Here is a 21,013-nt window from a genome sequence, read left to right on the forward strand (position 1 = left end):
GTCACTGGAGTTTCATAATTTTGCCACTTCCACAGCACTCCTTATCAGTACATCAACAACAAGTAGCTGCTTAATGTAGCACATTATCTACTCATCTGTTATCTATACATAATGTCAATTACTTGTACAATGAATGATATCAGTATAAAAATTTACAAATATTTCATTATGTGTTCATAAAAATATAAAATGACATTTGTTTATCATCATCATCCCTGTAATAAAACCATTAATTAAAATACGTTTTGTAAGAATTTCTAAATCTGTGAAGTATATTAATTTCATTTCAGGCCAGTTCAGTGATATAAAAAAAAAACTTTACATCTTCCATCACTAACAATTACATTAGTCATGTGTTGGGTGTTCTGAAAGTGATTCTTTTAAACAGTTTACAAATTCACCACAACCATGAATAAAAGTGGAGGTACAGCTCCAGACATTCTTAACCTTGGCTACAGATAAAGGTGTGACCAGCTTCATGGCCCAGCAGATTTACTCCAGGAAAAGAGCTCACAGTATTCACTTGATAGAGGGCTGGATGGACCTGAGCCAATATGGACACTGCAGAGAAAAACCTCTTGCCCCTGCCAGGAATAAAACTGATTCTGCAGCCATCCAGCATTCAGCCTAGTCACTATACTGACTGAACTCTTACTGAAACCTACTCAATGTATAAAATTTAAATTAATTCTTATACAGAAAGAACTGAATCAATACCTAGGCCAAAGATCTGCAACCATAGTTGCAAACAATAATAATAACAAAACTATCAGATCTCACAAATGTACATGATGTATACACTGTTTATATTCAGTGCACTAAACACCTTCCACAATACACTAGTGATGCTAGTCTAGCTGCTAACGTTATAAAAATGAGTCCATACTCATGACTTACAGTCCCTCCTGAGCTGTCCCATATTAGTCCTGGGTAATTAATATTTGGTGTAGAAATTTCTGTGAACAAGAAATTCAAATTCAGAGCCACTGTAATTATTCCATGTTGCTGCAAGTGTAGAGAAATGTACTATTCTCAAACACAGCATTACCATCGCAAGAAACAAGCGCTTGACAATACTGCAAAAGTTACTCACAGCTCTGTGGCAGGAACACTCACATCCCACAAATCAACATGTTCACTTTTACCAGAATAACACCCCTTCCTGGCATACTGTCAAGGTGCCAGAATGTTTTTTTAAAAACTCATAAGCCTACCACTACAGCCTCCATTCACATCACGGCCTTGCATAAAGTGAATCAACAGTGTACAGTGCAGTTTTACACAAGAGCGCTTCTAAAGGACGCTTTGCCGCATCATTTCACAGCATGAAAACAAACATGCAAAAAATATGCAGAACTCCAGTGTAGGCTATAAAAAAGTTTCATTCCTGTACCATGTGCCACTTCTACAATTTAAACTAACCACAAACATTAATACAAATCACAACCCTTATCTTATGGTTGGTTAAAGGCAGCATTTCTACAATAGCCACTCCAATACTTTCCTGCCATCTACAACCAGTTCCACCATGGTATCATCACATGACACCTGACTACAATTTTGTAACAACTGCTTTTATCCATGCAATCTACGCACTGCACCAAACTTATCCTGACACAATGTTCTCAAATTTTGAGCTTATCATTATATACAGACTGACTATGTAACTGTCATCACGTACACACTACAAATGTCATGTACAAGGTGTGACAATTTAATTTGCCCTGTGAAAGCAAAATTTGCTTACCTGTTCACTAGTGGCTGCTGTCACCTTTGAAATACGCTCCTTGTGAAGCTATGCACTTCGTGAGATGATGATGCAACTGCCGGGAAGTCTTGAAAATCGTTTTCTGGAATACTTCACAGCAATGTTGTCACATTGCGTTGGATGTCAGGAATGTCAGCGTATCTTTGTCCCTTCAGGGCATTTTTCAATTTTGGAAGGAGCCAAAAATCACAAGGGCGAAATGAGGTGAATAAGGTGGATATCCCATTTCTGTATTGACTTTCTTAGCCAGGAACTTGTGAACTCTTAATGCATCACGCGCAGCGGAACTGTCATGGTGGAGACTCCACTTGTCAGGCCAGAGTTCAGGTCTTTTCCTCTGAACAGATTCCTGTAACCTTGCCAGCACTTCCAAATAACACTGCTGATTCATAGTTTATCCTTGTGCAATGAATTCATAGTGAGCTATCCCCTTGTGAACGAAGAAACACAAAAGCATACTCCTGAATTGCAAGCAAGACATGTGTTCTTTCTTCACTGCAAGCTCGGGCATTTTGTTTCTGGGTCATATTGAGAACACCACACTTCATCATTAACCCTTTGACGTGGTTATTTAAATTCCGCGGCCGCGGCTCCTGCGGTAATATATTCAGCCGGCCATTTAAATTTTGCTCGAAAATTATTTATTCATCATTGTTCTTAAATTCTATGAGATAGGAACATGAAACTTTCACTAAAATGATCTTAAATGGTGGTTTTATAACCTTACCTTATAATATGGGCGCCCTGTATCTCGGCCATGGAAGCAGGTTGTTTAGTATTTCAGCAGTGAATGGTACGCCTTGAAGGATGAAACTTTCACTAAAATGATCTTAAAAGATGGTTTTTGTAACCTTACCTTATAATATGAGCGCCCTGTACGAGTATCTCGGTAATGGAGGCAGTTGGTTTAGTAGAAGGAAGGCCTTGAAGCATTCGTATAACCCAACGGTGCCCCACATTCACCATTCTCCGCTCCAATATTGTGNCACAGAATTCATGAAGTTATTCTAAGAACTGTCTGGTATGTAGTGAACGAAAGTAGAGCTTAGCTGGCTCAAAAAAATATTTATGGTCATCCCTCGAAACGACCACCAAGGTCAGTACGATAAAATGGAGTCAACTGGAGCGATAATACATGAAGGAATGAGTTCTTTTCCCTCCCCCACACACATCCGTATCCTCTCAGGGGGTGACCACAGTGTTCTGCCTTAAATTGTGGCGTTTTTCTAAGAAATGGGTGCTATGTACTGTGCGAAAGCAATCGATTTTGCTAGCATAAATTTTTGTACATCCCTCTTCTAAGAATTCCAATTGAGTGTGTTTGTGTAGCCAGCTCAGGGCAATACGATATCATAAACACCAGGCCATATCACATCTCTACTGTTTATAGCTTCAGAGCAAAGAAAACACATCATTCATAACAGAAACAGCTCGCAATAGCCACAGGAACGTTGCTGCAAGACAGGCATATGTAACAACGACTTAGCGCTCTTAAACGCGTGTGTCAATAAATACAGTCCTCCTGACAACAGGCCAGTGAAAAATCTAACAATCTACAGCAAAACCATCAATTATTATGGGCGTTATAACATACGTGTGCAGCTGGACGAAACATACACGCCGAACCCCCCCAGACGATTTAAATCCCAGACGAAGCATACACGACGAACCACGGCAACGGGTTAATGACCCTATCAAACATCTCTGAACTGTTTAAAACATCAGATGAAATGTGAAGCCAATGCTGTTTCTGGTCATCTGTCAAAATTCAAGGCACCAACTTTGCGGAAACTTTTCTCATTCCCAACCCATTCATAATACTCTGTCATACTGTTTCTTTATTCATATTAAATTTTTCTGCTATTAGTCTCACATCTAATCTTCGAACTGAGTGCACCAAGGTGCGTATTCTGTCCACATTTGCATCTGTCCTTTACATTTTTGGCTGCCCACTTCTTGGGACATCTCGCAGACCTTCTCTACCTTCCCTGAACCGCCTATGTCATTTAAAAACACTCAATTTCTTCAAATCGTATTCACCGTAAGCCACTGTTAAGAGGGATAACCTTTCACTAGCACGTTTACCAACCTTCACACAAAACTTGGATGTTTATCCGCGGCTCCAGATTCTTGTCACTCATTTTTCTGTCAACAGAATACCGCGGACACATACCACTTCTCTCCTGCTTGGGAACGAACAACTTATTTGGTCCATGGCTCATGTAAATGCAAGTTGGAACATGTCCATATGTGCTTGGATACATGAGTTTGTCTAACTCAACATCCCAGCGACAAACTGTGGCCATTCCGGTAATTAAATTTTCGCACCTTGTACATTACCAACTCAGCATTTTACCTCACATCACTGCAATGTACACACATATTTTTCTACCATAAGAGCAATATACTCCACAAGACCTATTTATTCTAAATTGCCCCTGTGCAAAGTAATCAGAGAGTGAATATTATTAAACTACATATTGCTAAAATTAAGAAAATAAACAAAACAAGTCACAAACCTACCGATGCAGGAAAAATATGAGAGCAATGATGAGAATAGGGGCCATGCTTCCTGAAACCTGAGTAGCATCACTGGTCCGGGACTGACCGCAAGCCGGTGGGCACACTGGGATTATCGACTCTGCAACCGATCAAGCAATGCCATGGCATGGCAGCAGTTCAAATAAGAGACATATTCCTCTACTAAATTCATTCCCACTGCATACTTCTAAGCAAAAGCATAAAAACAGCAGAAACAAATATCACAGGCATTTTGTGCTCTCCATTAGCCTCACAGCAACAAAATAATACATAACAGCATATTAGACACGACAAAATCTGGAGAGAATACAAAGTCCATCTTAAGCCATTACATACTCAAGTGTTCTGAAAAAGAACTGAGGCAAACTATCATAAAAGCAGATGGTCCCAGTGACCACCATATCACTGAGCTTCATGTACATCCAATGGACAAACAGTGAAAGTTCAGTACCATGAAAATTACAGTAAAATAAACAATATTAAGTACATTATCAACTTAAAACATTCAAGGCAGAACCACAATGTAAGGTGCTGGGACAGTTTTGCTACTGGCAGGACAAACCAAAACATGCTTTGATTTACACTGCATTTCCTATACCTGTACACTTTTAATTTTTCATTATACATATGAAACGCCTGAGCACAGGTCTAAGTGGATTTCCCAATACATGGATATTTCTTCATTCATTTACTTCATATTCACACAAACAGCAAATGACACAAAAAAAAATCTATTATACATTTTAAAGGAAAAGAAACCAATGGAATACCCACTGAGGGTTCAACAGGAACCCTCTTCATTTGTTATATATGCCCTTTTTACTATTACTTCCCTTATTTTCTCCAATCTCTTTACAGTCTTACATGTTATCAACTGATGCACCAGGACTGATACTTAATGTTTTTAACCAACACCTATTTTCACTACACTGCAAAACTCACAGAAAAGTTACTTCTCCATGTATCTTTGGTCTCAGTTAATTAACCTTTAACAGCTGTGAACCACATTATTGCAATAGTGAATAAGAAGTTGTTGGGGTGGCTGAGCACTGCATTTTTTTCAATACTATACCATTACCATGGCCACCACCCTTGCACAAATGGGAGACTTAAGATCCTATTTCCTAGACAGTAAACTGTCACACCAAATTACAAATTGGCCAGACAACACAAGAGTACTGAGATATTTAAAAATCTTTTATTCCTGGACATTGGTCTTCATCCCCCATCTAAAATATGGCCTCTAACCATGTAGTAACATGAGATTTAAAATACCTATTGTGAAAAAATGAACTTTTATGGATGTCAAACCTTTGGTATTGGATGATTAAAAATTTAAAATGCTGGATGATAAAAAAAGTTAATATCTGTAGAAAATTCCTCCAGTTCTAGTCTCTTATGAATTTATCTTGACCTATCACCCATCAACTATTGTGCAGGCAAGCTATCCATCCAGACTTATTCTAGCACCACAATGCATGAACTTCCTCTTGCAAGCTACTGAGCACTATTTTTTTTTTTTAATTTGCTTAGTGGGGGTAGAGTCCAGTGGCATCCACTCGGAACAGCGGCCACTGATTGGCCTACTGTACCTGTCCTGGGTGATTATGATGGAGAATTTGGTGGAATGAAGATTGGCAGGGGAAACCGAAATACTCGGAGAAAACCCGCCCCAGTGCCACTTTGTCCATCACAAATTCCACTTGACCAGATCCGGGATCAAACCTGGGCTGCCGCGGTGGGAAGCCAACAACTAACCACTTGACCTATGGCGTGGCCGCCACCCCCCACTAAGCGAATTCATATGTAATGTGTAAAGGCTACTGGCCTGTCAACTATGCAAGGAGTATAAGGAATGCAAGGTAACACGTTTGTCGTTTGTGTCCTTTTCCAACCAACTGACCAAAGGATTTCAAACAACTTCCCTGTACACACTATGATACTGACAAGGAAGCTAAACCACATCTGAGGCCAAGAATGAGTACTTCTACTTGTCATACACAAAACAAAATTAAATACTTATCCATTAAGGAATATTTTATTTTTGGTTACATATATGTTTAACATAACACAATGTTCTTTGTATTGTTCAATCTTGCTATATGAAAATGCAGACCAAACCACTTTTCTCTAGGGACAACCATGCAATTCTTCTGGGTCAACTTTAATCCTGCAGTAATCATGCACTTAAAAAGGCCTTACCAAATAGTTCGACCCTTGCTTCTGCAGTTCCCAATTTGTTTGCAGCTTTGCACACGTACTGACCATACTGTCGCTTCTCAATTGTTATGATACGTATTGTTGTATCAGTAAACTCATCAGCAGTGGCAAAATGGGATATACTGTAATATAATACACAGATACTATAAATAAAGTATGTCCAACAAATCCATAGCTCATGCAAGGATCATACACATACAGGGTCTTTCTAAAATATCTTCCAGTTTCAATTACATGTATAATTACCTAGTTAGTTAGTTATTGGAGAGGGTGGGTTTCCCCATGCACTGAGACCAGTATTGGTCCACTGTGCTTCCCTCTATGATATTCTACCAGTCTCTATACCCTACCGATATTGGTGCGTACCATCAGTACTGACCGAGCCAGCGAGTTTGGCCTCTACTGGCTTGGCGGTATCTATAATGCTTCCCCCATCTATCAGAGGCATTAGAGACTACTGTTGGGCGGGAAATGTCCTTGAATTTAGCTCAGTGACCTCCTTTGGAGATATGAGGTTCTTTTACGTGCCATAAAGCTACGACATGGGACCCACAGCTTAAAGTCCCTCCCGGAGGACTTGTTCCCTGAATTTTTCCGCCCTTAAAAATTCCATGACCTCCACCGGGTTTGAACCCGTGTACCATGAGTCATGAGGTGGGAAGGTTACCTCTAGACTACGGAGGCCGCTTATAATTACCTAACTACATAGCAAATATCATTGATGCAAAGGATGATTGTCACATAAACACATTTTCAATGTGTGCATCTATCAGCATCCATGACCATCTGAAGCTAATGTAGGATATTTCAGGCAACTGCAACTAGGGTTTTTTTCACAGCTGCTGATCACAGCCGTTGAATTTTAATCGTTTCTTCCATCCTGTTGTGTGTTTAATTAATAGTAGAGTGAGTTTACCCACTACACAACATGTTTTTTTATTATTAATTATTATTATTATATTAAAAAACGTGTTGTGTAGTTGGTAAATTCACTCTACTGTTACAGCTGTTGAAATTTATTCTCTCTGTTCTTCAACTCTGCACAGATCGGTTTTGTAAACCGTATTTTTCAGAAAGCCCCATAAGAAATAACAGCATGTTCTCAGATCTGGAGACCAGGACTATCCATATCTGAACCATTCAGCAAAACGACTGGACAATACTGACAATAAAAAATGGACTGAGTAAATCAAACCCTGTTGACAAAATGTTTCTCCCAAACTGATACCTATTCCTTGAAAAAATTAGGAAATTGTTCTTGATGGATACTGGAAGTGACAGTATTGTCAAAAAACTCAGCCCAACTATACCACCTGCTGACAGAGCACACCACACCATGTATTGTTTTATGGGTGTAACAGTTTCTCTGTTATGTTTCACAAGTATTCACTGGCCCATAATGCATAACCTGCTTTCTCATGTAGCCATTCTAATGAAAATGGGCTTCACCACTAAACCATTTGGAGGCCCTCAAACGATTGCAGTCTGAAATTATTTTGCATGTTGATCATGCTCTCTAGGCAAGATGCCAAGAAAGGTGTTTTTCAGATATCTTGAGGCTGTGTTCCAATGCCTGCTTGACATGGTGAATGTTTTCTGGTGTTCTGACACTCTTCTTCTTGCCAACAACATCCCTCTTACTGTCAATCATACTTCCCAGCCATTTCACACTTTTAACTTAACCGTTATTGTTTTAAATTTTGTGGGGTGGTGATGAGACTTGAGTCCACTTGGTATGTTGGCCACTAATTTGCGTGTTGTACCAGCCCCAGAGAGATGAGCATGGAGCATTTGGCACAGGGAACCGAAGTACTCACAGAAAACCTGCCCCAGTGCTACTTTGTCCACCACATATCCCATATGATCTGACCTGAGATTGAACCCGGGCCGCCATGGGGAGGAAGCTGACGACTAACTGCCTGAACTAATGCAGAATCACGTGTGTAATTTAACAAGAGAATGATAGTATCATCACAGGGAGCATCCTGCACACATAAAATCATAAAAACCTGGGATACATCACTCTCCAAGTAAACAACCTGTTGGATGATACACAGAATAATGAGTATAGGCTCCACAAGATCATAGCACGGTCAAAACCACATGACCCAATTTATGAGAGAAGATCCTGATACACAGGCACCCCAAACTTTTAATTGCTTCTACCACAGGATAAGCCTATCAACATGTAGTGGTCACAAAGTTTTAAAGAGATTTATCAAAAAATATCTTATTTCTGTACAATTATAATGTTAATATTTAATTCTAAATTTCACTAAATCTTTAAGTTTTAACTGAAAATTAAATTTATGCATTTAAAACTCACAAGAACACAATATGGATCCATACTGAAATTAGATGCAACTAAAGAACTAGGACTAGTATCATTGTATGCATGTTGATGGCCCAATATAAGGGCCGAAACATGTAGTTCACATTACCTCCCTTTAAATTTTTTTTGACAGAAATTTGTGACAAATTTACAGACATATTTTTGGCACTAATCATAACATGTGGCTACATTTCCCCACCTGACATAGTATTTACTCTTGATCTCACGAGAATTACATAAAGTACATCTCTATGCATTCCATCACCAGCTTCCTAACATTCGTAATTCAATGAGACTGATATGGAAGCAGCCACAAACCTGTAGTGCTGATTATTTGACAGCTGAACATCATCCTTAATCCATACAATAGCAGGAGGTGGGTATGCTTCAACATGACACTCCAGATCCATGTCATACTGAAGTGCCTGTCCAAGCCTTGGGCGTGGAGCTGAAATCACTGGAGCAAACTCAACTTCAACAGCAATGTTTCTTCTTGCACCTTTGCCCACACCATTCTCAGCCACACAGTAGTAAGTCCCTCTGTCCTCTTTGTGAATCCTTGATATCTTCAAAATATTCCCTCTAGAAATAATCAGGAAAATAAATGGAAAGTCTGCTCTAAAAATTTAAATACAGTTAATAAAATGAAACAAATCTGTATACCAGGAAACAATACTGGGTCCTGGATATAAAAGCAATAAATTCTTCATGTTTAGTGCAATCTGCAAGCATCAGTCTGGTCTCCATGTACCCTGATTATGAAGATCCCATTTAAAATGTTTACCCACCTACCCACCCCTTCACTGTAGCCACAACTGTTTGTGGGGAAGACTGGGGCTGATAGGTGGGGCACCGATTTATGAGCCAATCAAAATCCGAATATTACCATGATATGAACAGCACAAGTTTGGATAAGAGTAGCTGGGAAAAAAACTTATTCCCAGTCAGCCACCAGTACCAGATAATGCACAATATGACAGTACAAGAAAATGAACCTCACACTACTTTACATTGTAAGGCAATATTATAATGTAACTCCAAAATAATAAAACTGTCACCGATCTGGAATTAACAAAAAATGAACTGCACTCTGTGAGACCATACAAACCACAACCTATATTGCACAGAAGGATTCTTCTGCCTTGTGATTTCTCTGTACCACCGTGACTTAAACCCTAGAGAATTGACCTCTATTTCTTTAACGCCTTTTGAAAGAAATGACACAAGACAGTCTGGAAAAAAATAAGAGGGTAAGTCAATAGGAAAGTTGCAAATGGATACAGAACTTAAACAAATAGAAGTACTGATTTGAAAAATGCTTTTATTTCTCAACATAATCTCCGTGTACACTGAGGCACTTGCCCCATCGTTTCACAAGCCCTTGAAAACCAGAAGCATAAAATTCTTTGGACTGCTGTTGGAACCAGGAGTGTTGCTCTTGCATGACAACGCGCATCTGCATACTGCCAACAAGACAAATGAAACTCTGCAAAATTTCAAGTGGGAAGTCCTTGAGCATCCTCCATACAGCCCTGACCTTCCTCCAAGCGACTTGTAATTGTTCGGCCCTCTTAAACATCATATTTTGGTCGAACACTTTCATGACGAGGAAGCTGTAGAAAGGGAAGTCACTGCCCGGTTCCGACAGCAGTCCAAAAAATTCTTTGCTGCTGGTTTTCAGGGGCTTGTGAAACGATGGGACAAGTGCCTCAATGTACAGGGAGATTACGTTGAGAAATAAAAGCATTTTTCAAATCAGTACTCTTATTTGCTTAATTTCTATATCCATTTGTAACTTACTTATTGACTTACCTACATAATAACCAAAGACTGGATAAAACGTCTGTAATCATCCGAAGACAACTGAAGAACAATACTGACACAGAGCTGGGTTATTGAAAGCAACTGAAAATATAATTACTGAACTGGTTGGCGTAGAGGTGATGCCTAAGATTGGTATTTGTGAGGTCCGTACATAATCTGAAAAGTCCAACAGACATGACATCTGAAGGGACTGACAGTCTGACAGACCCTGTTGATGTAGCTGATGGCTCATCTGTTTCCCAAGTTCAAACTGCTGAATAAAGCAAGAGCTGCCTTGAGGAAAGGCATGGCTATCCATTTATAAAGCTTTCACTGTCTAACTGCACGGGTCTTCATTTCTCTCTGCACTTACTATCCACAGTTGCAAGAACACACATAACAATTACAAAACATCCCAACAGGCATGGCAGTTAGTCACATCTTGGTAGAAAAATACTTACGTTTCTCATTCATTTTGATCACTGTCATTACCCCATCACTTTCACCATAATATGAAATATGTTTCATCAAATTACAAGTTCCACTGACTGATGAACCACTTTCAAAATGATGCTGCTGGTTAGTGACAAAGAAAGAAATGCAGAGCTTGGGTGTTAGATGTTAAACTAAAATTAAATATAGCCTAACCTATATCTTGATACCCCTATTTTTTTTTTTAAATTCTCCTCACCTGTAAATTGATCCACCTGTGGGCAGAATGGCATTGTTCTCCCTTCGCCATGAAATTCTGGGGGGAGGATAACCACCAGCGTAACACTCCAGCTTTACTCCCTGCCCCTCACTAACTACAAGTGACCGTGTTGAGTTATCAGAAATTATGGGAGGACGTCGCACTTGTAAATCAACTTCTGCAGATATTCTGTTGTTGAGAGAGATCAGGACTTGACACTGATAGTAGCCAGCATCTGTTTCTTGGATATCCTTTATCTGAAATAAATAATTCAATACAAATATAGTGTGGCACTCAATTAAGCACAGAGAAAACTTTACATTAGAAATATATGGACATATTTCTAAATAAATATCAGTGCTTTACTAAAACTCAATTAGATGCATTACTTGTTTAATCCAGTTAGCTGATGATATAGCAATCCTTATCAATGGGAAATTCCTTCAGACTGTGTCATTGGTCTTACAAACAGCCCTGTGCAGTTTAAAAATGGTGTGAAAGAATTTGTTTATCAACCCAAACAACATGGTAATTATACCCTTTACTAGGAAGAATATAAATGGACTTAAGGAACCAATCCTCTTCAGCACAACGATCCAGCTATCCATACAAGGGGCTGACATGGAAAAGCAGCTGGACAAGGTTATCAAGAAGGCTTTATGTGCAACACACACCTGACAAAGGCAGAGCCTATTCATAAGAGACAAACTTATCCGCTTGTCGGAGAGGATGTTATATAAGAACTCACTTATTTACTTCTGGAGCTAGGCCGCACCACAGCTCAAGTGGTTAGTCGCTGGCTTCCAACCGCAGCGACCTGGGTTTGATCGTGGGTCTGGTCAAGTGGGATTCGTGGTGGACAAAGTGGCGCTGGGGCAGGTTTTGTCTGAGTACTTCAGTTTCCCTTGCCCATATTCATTCCACCAATTGCACCACAATCACCCTCACCTATCATCTGGGGCTGGTACAATAGGCCAGAAGTGGCCACAGTACGAGGGACTTAGTCCCGCCCCCACTAGAAAAAAAAACTCCTGGAGCTGATCCCTTCTTGAGGAGAAGCCAAATCTGCAGCTACTCAAGAATTTCCCAGCATTTTATGGAATCCTAAGGTTCATTACTGTGCTCACAAGAGTCCTCCACTGGTCCCTATCCTGAGCCAGAACAATCCAATCCATACCATCCTGTCCTATCACTCTAAGATTGTTACATAAGGACTATGACCACAGAAGTTCAGATTGGGGGCAGGGGCAGAACTCTGGTAGTGAACTCTAGGGGACTGGCAGGAAACTGCCAGACGTACAGTAACTGTGACTGACTATGGTTCAGTCATTGACAGTGTTGCAGAAGCTGGCAGCTGAGGCTGGGGGCCGTTTGGGAACCCAGAGGAAAATGAATATCTACAGTTGGAAGCTGCTAACAAGCAGCACAGTGAAGACCGTGTGTAAGAGTGATCTGTGAAGTGCAGTCATGAACTGGGTGTTTAATAGCCCAATAAATCCAATTACCAACCCAAACCCTATCTACAGTCATGCAACACATGACGATATTTACACAAACACACATTTTCCAATACAGCTTCCATACCAAGGTTGACAAATTTTTTGAATGCAAAATGATGGTGGGTGAAATTAACATTTCGGGCACATGCATATAAAGTTAATAGAAAGTCCGTCGAGTGTAACAATTTGTAGGTCACTTTTTATTATTATTTCTGCCTTACATGTTTCGGTTTGACACAACCATCATCAGAGGCACTTGCTATAATTATGGACACACTGTACACACAGCAGTACACAACACACAGCACACAGGAACATATCAAACCGTAAGCCATACAACCTCAAGCTGACGTCTCCCATCTTCGGGATGAATTAACAAGGAGGAGTTCAGCATTTTATATCAAATATTTTAACATTTTAGCGTTTTAACTTAAAAATAGGTTCGGATGAAAAGTGAGAACTTGAGAGTGTACTCAACTATCTTAGCATACTTTGTGCTTTTACATGTCAACATATCGTAGCAGCGTCCACACGACAAACATAATTGTGAACATCTAAAACAGCGACAGTGTTTCCATAATTATAGCAAGTGCCTCTGATGATGGTTGTGTCAAACCGAAACATGTAAGGCAGAAATAATAATAAAAAGTGACCTACAAATTGTTACACTCGACGGACTTTCTATTAACTTTGTGATTGATAGTGTAACGGACCAAAATGAAACAATTAAAAAAGAAATGCATATAAATTATCCTTCCCGGCATAGTGGCTTACAGATACCCATTTCTGTCACAGTGCCTTTCCCTGTCCACCTACAGAAATCCATTTCAGTGCCGGCAACACAAAATTTTCAGAACCATGGCTCTTACACAATGAAATACAGTAAATGACATTCTTACCTGCAAAGTATACGTTGAGCTAGCTGTATCATACCTCAGAGAAAAACGACTGTCTCTGATAATTAGTGAACTTCCGGTGGATATTGGCAGTCCATCAGACTGTCTGCTACGATCAATCCTCATCCACAGGACAGGATAGTCCTGTGCATACTGGACAGAACATTCCAACTCTACTGTTCCTCCTATGTCTTTTATCTGTTCCTGCGAGATATATGAAATAGTTGGTGTCCTCTGAGATGAAACTGTAACACAGAACATGAATACAGAGCACTGCTGCAACAACTGCATCTACCATGTAGCTATACACTGAGACTGTGGTACAGTATTTCATTATAGTCACAAAACCTACTGGAACCATCAATTTCTTAACATCACACATATGTAAAACAACTTCATTAATAGACATGACTGTTATCCCCCAAATTTTGCACCAACAGTACTTGTCCACAGTAAATTATGACCGGCAGTCAATAAAGTCCCATTAACCCATCCTAACCCTGACTGGGAAAAACATGTATTTCAGAATATGACAGCAGCAGAAAAGTTTTGAGAGCTGAAAAATGTATACCACATGGCATCCTTAAAATTTCTTCGTCAGATAAGAAGCTTGTCTCAGTTTGTACTGTGTCCCTTAGTTTGTTTAGAGGCACTATGCACTGCCTTCCCCTTCCCCTGACTTTAAAACAAACAAGCAACAGAAAACAGCTAAACTTGTTTCAGGTTTGACCCTCATCATGTATGGTTTGATTTCTCGTGACACATGTCATGACTTTTCCACTTGAAAAATATTTCATGCCCTCATAAATGCAAATCTCGAGACTTTAAATGTGACACGAAAACTTGCCTTAATATTGTTCCTTTTTCCTGCGAGTATATATTTGTGAAATATGTTTCACAATCTCAAAATGTAACTGTGTAACAGACATAACAAGATGACACCTATGCTATGAACATAACAACACTGGCGTTGGAAATAAAGTGTTATAAGTATAAAGTATTATATCCAGATATGTTGCAGGTTTATATGCTTAACGAGTGTGGTAACTTATCTAACTTAATTTTATTATTATAAAAAGATAAAACAGTTCCATCCAGTGTGACTGGTGAAGATTTTTCTTACTTCAATCCTTCATGACCTTACATGTTTCGGTCCTTAGAGACCATCATCAGAGGGATATCGATACAGTTTGGAAACCACTATTACAACAGGTGTTCTGAGTGCTAAAATATATGTATATACAATACTGACAATAGACAAATGGGTACAAAATCCAGCCGACAATAGAAAAATGGGTACAAAATCCAAAGTTCTCACAACTACAGCGGCTGTCTTGATATATCAAAACTTTTTAAAATTTTGTTAGTTAAGTTAGAATTTATAAACCAAATAGGTTCGTGTCCTCTCTCTTTTAATTTGCTCAGTGGGGGGTGGAGTCCAACTGGGTCCTCTCGGCATGGCAGCCACTGATTGGCCTATTGTAGCCTGCTCCTGGTGATTGTGATGGAGAATTTGGTGGAATGAAGATTGGCAGGGGAAACCGAAGTACTCGGAGAAAACCCGCCCCAGTGCCACTTTGTCCACCACAAATCCCACTCGACCAGACCCGGGCTCAAACCCGGGCCACCACAGTGGGAAGCCAGTGACTAACCGCTTTAACTATGGCAGGGCCATGTCCTCTCTCTTATCACCTCTCCTGATGGGGACCGAACTTGTGCTGCCTGTCTTTCTTGAGAAGAAGGTTCTGCAAATGTATTATGGGTATTGTATTATTTCAGCAACCCTATTATGTTTTTTTTATTAAAGGAGATTTGTTGTTTCGTCCTACCTTTGACGTCGTCCTGTGGTTGTTCCTACTGTTCTAGGGTGTGTTGTGCCACATACTAATACTTCTTGTGTCTGTGACGTTAGTGTGGGCGTGTACTGATGTTGTATTATGAGGTCGAACATGTTATGTTGGTTATTACTTTACTTTATGTGTTTTTGTTCTTCTATAAATTTTTGAGCTTATTAAAGCGATATACAGTAGAACTTGGTTATAACGTCATCAAAGGGACCTAAAAATAGTGTCGTTATAACCGAAATGGGCACTTCCACAGTAGCCTTATGTTAGTCACGTAAAAATCTACCAAAAACCGAGTTAAAATGTTGCATTTTTTAGTGAAATATGTAGTTAAGTATAGACTAACGTAACATTAACGTGGAATTAATATGGATTCTCCATATCGTTTGTACTGTAGAATTCACCAAACCAAATTCACGGCATACATCAGCTTTTTTCCTTCCATTTTCTATTTCACGAATCACTTTAACTTTCTCTTCAATGCTTAAAACATTCCTTTTCATTGCCATGTTTTCGCTACTGCACTTCTCTGGGTTTAGGCAAGAACACTATAGGGTAAGTAGACAATGTGAGGTCCTGCTAGACGAGATTCTAGGAAAGGCATGCAGTTAACAACCTGCCGCGTCCTCTTGCACTATTCACGCAGTCCCACCCCACACCCTTGTTTTCGCNCACACACACACACATACATATGGAAGTTTTCATTTATATTCATGATGCATGATTACTGTCATCAGTCCGTACTGGTGGTGTCTGTTTAGTATATGTTGGGCAAATGCTGATTTGTCTTTGTTAAGTGTTATGTGTTCCTTGTACCTTGTAAGATTTCTACCAGTTTGGCCGATGTATACTTTATGGAAGCTTTGGCAGATTATTTTGTATATCCCACTTTGTTCATAGGGGTTTGTTTCTTGTTTTTTATTTATTAGTTTACCTATAGTGTGAGTTGTTTTGAAAGCTATTATTTGTTTATTCTGTTGTAGTTGCGAAAACTCTGGATTTTGTATCCACTCATGTATTGTCGACATTGTATGTACATATATTTTAACACTCAGAATACCTATTGTAATAGTGGTTTCCAAACTATATCGATGTCCCTCTGATGATGGTCTCTTAAGGACCGAAACATGTAAGGGTATGAAGGACTGAAGTAAGAAAAATCTTCAACAGTTGCACTGGAAGGAACTGTTCTATCTTTTTATAATACTGTTAGTGTGACAGACCAGAATGAAACAAATCAAACTTAATTTTATTAGGTTAGAAAAATAACCAGTTATGGTTTCATGCATGGCTTATGTCCCTCTACCATAAGATGAATTTTAGAGTTTAGAAGTTAAGTATAATGGCTGCTTCACAACCATCTCTCATACATGTAACATCAGAAAATCGTGCATATTCCAAATGTGGCAGTAAGAACCCATAATGAAATTCATGTGTGGCAATTATTTGTAAGATCTAAATTGAATCATGTGCCCAGCTGTTACTCCAGTTTCATACCAGGTAACTAGCTTATTCTCATTTGTATGCATATGCAATAACTTGCAAGCATACTTACTTACTTACTTACTTACTCATGGAGCTGACCCCTTCTGGAGGAACTGCCAATTCTGCAGCTACTCAAGAATTTCCCAGTAGTTTATGGAACCCAAAGGTTCATTACCATGTTCACAAGAGCCCCCCACTGGTCCCTATCCTGAGCCAGATCAATCCAATCAATACCATCCCATCCTAGCTCTCTATCCATTTTAGTATTGTCCACCCAGTGGTCTCTTTCATTCTGGCTTTCCCACCAATATCCTATATGCATTCCTCTTTTATCTCATTCGTGATACATGCCCTGCCAATCGCATCCTCCTTAACTTGATCATTCTACTTATACTTGGAGAAGACTCAAGTTATGAAGCTCCTCATTATGCAGTTTTCTCCTACCTCACATCACTTGATCTCTCTTCGGTCCAAATATTCTCCTCAACACCCTGTTCTCGAACACCCTCAGTCCATGTTCTTCTCTTAATGTCAGTGATCAAGTTTCACACCCATACAGAACCACATGCAAAATTATAGTTTTGTATATTCTAGTTTCTATGTTTTTGGACTGCAGACGAGAAGACAAAAGATTCTGGACTGAATAACTTGCAAGCATGCAACAAAAAAAATTCACTCATGGCACATAATTAGCAGTCTGCTGAGAATATAAGAGAGGGTGTTAAGAAAATCTGTAATTCTTCAGTAGAGATAATATTAATGATAATGAAAATGTTAAGACTTCTCCTTATATATTTCAACAGTTATGAAGATATTACAAGTATCTGTTAAAATAACCTTCTTTTTGCACTTTCTAAACTCTCATAATGTCAAAACAAGTTCATTATAATATTTACTTCAGCCAAATGTTTTAATGCACTTATATAATTAACAGTGCTGTCACAGCTGAGACTGCGAAGTGCCAAATGGCGGAATTGTGAATGATAACTTTCAAAGGATGTGGATTTATACTATTTATAGTTTATTTCATGATGCTGGTCACTCACAGCTATACAGCATGGAATGACTGGATAACAACTGGAAATGAAATGGGTGAGAGCACTCTTGGGTTAATTTAAGGTGGAAGGGGGAAATCCCACACACAAAAAACCCATCAGATATTGTCCTGGCCAAGATTAGAATTGTGAATCTCTTGAATACAAGGCAGGAAGCAGGCATGAACTAACTGCAAGTACTATACTGGCATTCACCTGGAAGAACTATGGAATACCACAAAAAACTATGCCAAAATTAGAACCTCACATACCTATGCAAGTTACATGCTTCTCCAGCCCACAGATTTATATGTAATTCTGTTTTCAATTGCTTCATTTCCTTCTGAGATGGCAGGTAAGCTTTACACTTTCATACTTCACACCTAAAAGATATGCTGTTACAATAATGGGCAACGCATAAGGCCGGCTGCGAATCAGAGCCATTAACTTAGATGCATGGAATTGAAAAGGAAAAATAGTCTAAAAACAGAGAAAGCACCGAACTTCAAGATGGCTCGAAACACTCCGCAAAAACTTAACTGTTCAGTATATATGTTAGGAAAAACTATTAAATTACTCACCAAATGTACAAAGAGCCAACACGATCACTGGACAAAGACACTTCATTGCAGCTGGTAACTCTGAAATTGACAAGACTTCAAAAGAGCACACGCCCGAAGGTAGGCCTATCCTGACGATGCAGCCTACGCGTGAAACACGTAAATGAATACACTTCAAATTCAAAGTTCTAAACCAAAAACATTATTAGCAAGTTGGCACAGTATAAAAATCTTGACGCTAACGCTACTAATAAGTTGAAAACAAAACTAAAATGGCAGCCGAATTTCAGGCAAAAGATTCACAACACACATTTCCAGTCTCCATTTCAGAGCAAATATAAAATGAAACAATACTCAACTATTATTACAATATTAAAATTAATGTATTGATCTCACTGACTAAACAAACCTTCCAAGAAACAATTCGATTCTGACTCAACGATTTACACCATTTACACCTATCTACACCCATCTACACGATTACATGATCACCCCCTCTGTACCTCTGTTTCCCCTTCGTTAATGGTGGGAAATATGGCCGTGGTGACGTCACGATGCATTACTGCTGCCATCTCTACGCAGACCTACCCTAACTAGATGAGAACTGGCCACCAGCACCGACAATATGATCAATAAAATAGAATGCTACCATACCATCCTTAGCGTCCTCCCCTCCCCCCTCAAACCCTCTTCTCACAACGGGAACCCTCAGTACACGATTTTTTTTTATTGCTAGTGGGGTGGGACTAAGTCCCGTGTACTACGGCCACTTCTGACCTATTGTACCAGCCCTAGATGATAGGTGAGGGTGATTATGGAACAATTGGAGGAATGAAGATTGGCAGGGGAAACTGAAGTACTCGGAAAAAACCTGCCCCAGCGCCACTTTGTCCACCACAAATTCCACTTGACCAGACCCGGGATCGAACCCGGGCCGCCGTGGTGGGAAGCCAGCGACTAACCGCTTGAGCCATGGCGCGGCCTTCCAGTACATGATAACCACAAACATCGTCGGGTGGTAACCACAGATTAAAATTACCATTATCCGGCCGTTTCTTCTGTGTAATCGTCCCGCCTCAAGGACCGATCACTGCGACTCCACGGATCATCTACATACGTGCCGGCGCTGAACCAAAAAAGTCAGTCATGTTGCGACTGGCGGTCAGTCAGTTTGTCTTGGCGCTGAACCTCTAACGGACGAATGTTATATATATCTACAGCAAGTAGTTGAGGAGCTATGCTACAAGCCGAAAGGTCGCGGGTTCAAGTCCCGATGATGTCATTGGATTTTTTCAGTTGACCTAATCCTTCCAGCCGCACTAGGCCCTGGGGTTTACTCAGCCTCTAACAGAAATGAGTACCAGGAATTAATTAAATAATTTTCCTGGGGAGTAAAGCGCGGCCGGCGCGTAAGCCTGACAAACTTACCGCCATCTTTGAGCCGATTGACTAGACAATGTGGGACACTCAACGTCTCACAACCCTATGGGCCTTCCCGGCCTGGTACGGGGATAGTTTTTTTTTTACAGCCAGTAGCACCCAGTGTCGGCCGAATGTTATAGTTATGTGAGACAGGACACGTGCTCCTTTTGGGAGTGCTGACAGTTTGATCTTGTGTTTGAAACCAAAACAAACCCACGCAAGTTCATGTCAGAGGTTCATTTGTTAGCTCTGAACAATGATATTGTTTATCACAGTCCTGGTTTCGATAATATTTACATTTAGATATGATTGTTTATGACCTGGTCAGCCAAATAGAGCCCAGCTTTGTTTTGATAACTGAGGAGTAATAATATTCATCTGTTCTTGCATGTTAGTGCTTCTAGAGCTTTCTAGGAAGTGTGACGTATTCAAGGATTGGTTTTCAGTAGAGAATTATCAGTTAGGAAGTCAGTGTCGGATTGTCATATATTTCTTTACCAGCTAGAAAGTCAGTGCAATTACTGAAAGGCGACAGACACGGATCGCCAACTTGCCAAGCATGGAGTACTTATAAAGCTTATTAGCATCTCGACCATCTCGACCACAGTAACACCATATAGGAAAAGCACGATAAGAGATGAAAATTCCCAATACAAACACTGGATCGAGTTTATTTCGTGAAGCTAAATACCCAAATGACTCACATATTAAAATATTTACCAAATAAAGACTTTTTTTTTCTTCATGATCATTAAACAAAGTTAACAGACCCAGGAGGGTCGCGCCATAGCTCGCGCGGTTAGTCGCTGGCTTCTCACCGCGGCGGCCCGTGTTCGATCCCGTGTCTGGTCAAGTGGGATTTGTGGTGGATAAAGTGGCGCTGGGGTAGGTTTTCTCCGAGTACTTCGGTTTCCCCTG

At 39.8% G+C, this 21,013-nt stretch overlaps 1 protein-coding gene across 4 annotated transcripts; it reads right to left on the reverse strand.

Moving 5' to 3' along the window:
- Nucleotides 1-6: 6 nt before the first annotated feature.
- LOC111862325 (lachesin) lies at nt 7-19,169 on the reverse strand. 4 transcript variants are annotated; one of them, XM_023847656.1, is made up of 8 exons: nt 19,083-19,169; nt 18,695-18,817; nt 13,754-13,995; nt 11,356-11,612; nt 9,180-9,443; nt 6,512-6,651; nt 4,292-4,409; nt 7-956 (listed from the first exon to the last, which is right to left on the reverse strand). In XM_023847656.1, exons 2-8 carry the CDS (start codon nt 18,738-18,740, stop codon nt 935-937), a joined length of 1,089 nt encoding a protein of 362 aa, XP_023703424.1. In that variant the 5' UTR covers nt 18,741-18,817; nt 19,083-19,169; the 3' UTR covers nt 7-934. The 4 variants fall into 4 exon arrangements, with proteins under 4 accessions (XP_023703424.1, XP_023703508.1, XP_023703592.1 ...); XM_023847740.2 differs by having other exon boundaries at nt 19,033-19,161; XM_023847824.2 differs by having other exon boundaries at nt 18,695-18,754; nt 19,083-19,134.
- Between the last annotated feature and the right edge of the window lie 1,844 nt (nt 19,170-21,013).

This window comes from Cryptotermes secundus, unplaced genomic scaffold (genome assembly GCF_002891405.2).
Source record: "Cryptotermes secundus unplaced genomic scaffold, Csec_1.0 scaffold1894, whole genome shotgun sequence".
Lineage (NCBI taxonomy): Eukaryota > Metazoa > Arthropoda > Insecta > Blattodea > Kalotermitidae > Cryptotermes > Cryptotermes secundus.

Bases quoted from the DNA above. Each gene is read 5' to 3' on its own strand.
- LOC111862325 (XM_023847656.1), bottom strand. From the start codon at position 18,740: ATGAAGTGTCTTTGTCCAGTGATCGTGTTGGCTCTTTGTACATTTG. The intron at 11,613-13,753 runs GTAAGAATGTCA...TATTTATTTCAG, and splicing joins GCTCAACGTATACTTTGCAG to ATAAAGGATATCCAAGAAAC. The intron at 6,652-9,179 runs GTTTGTGGCTGC...ATTATATTACAG, and splicing joins TCAAATAATCAGCACTACAG to TATATCCCATTTTGCCACTG.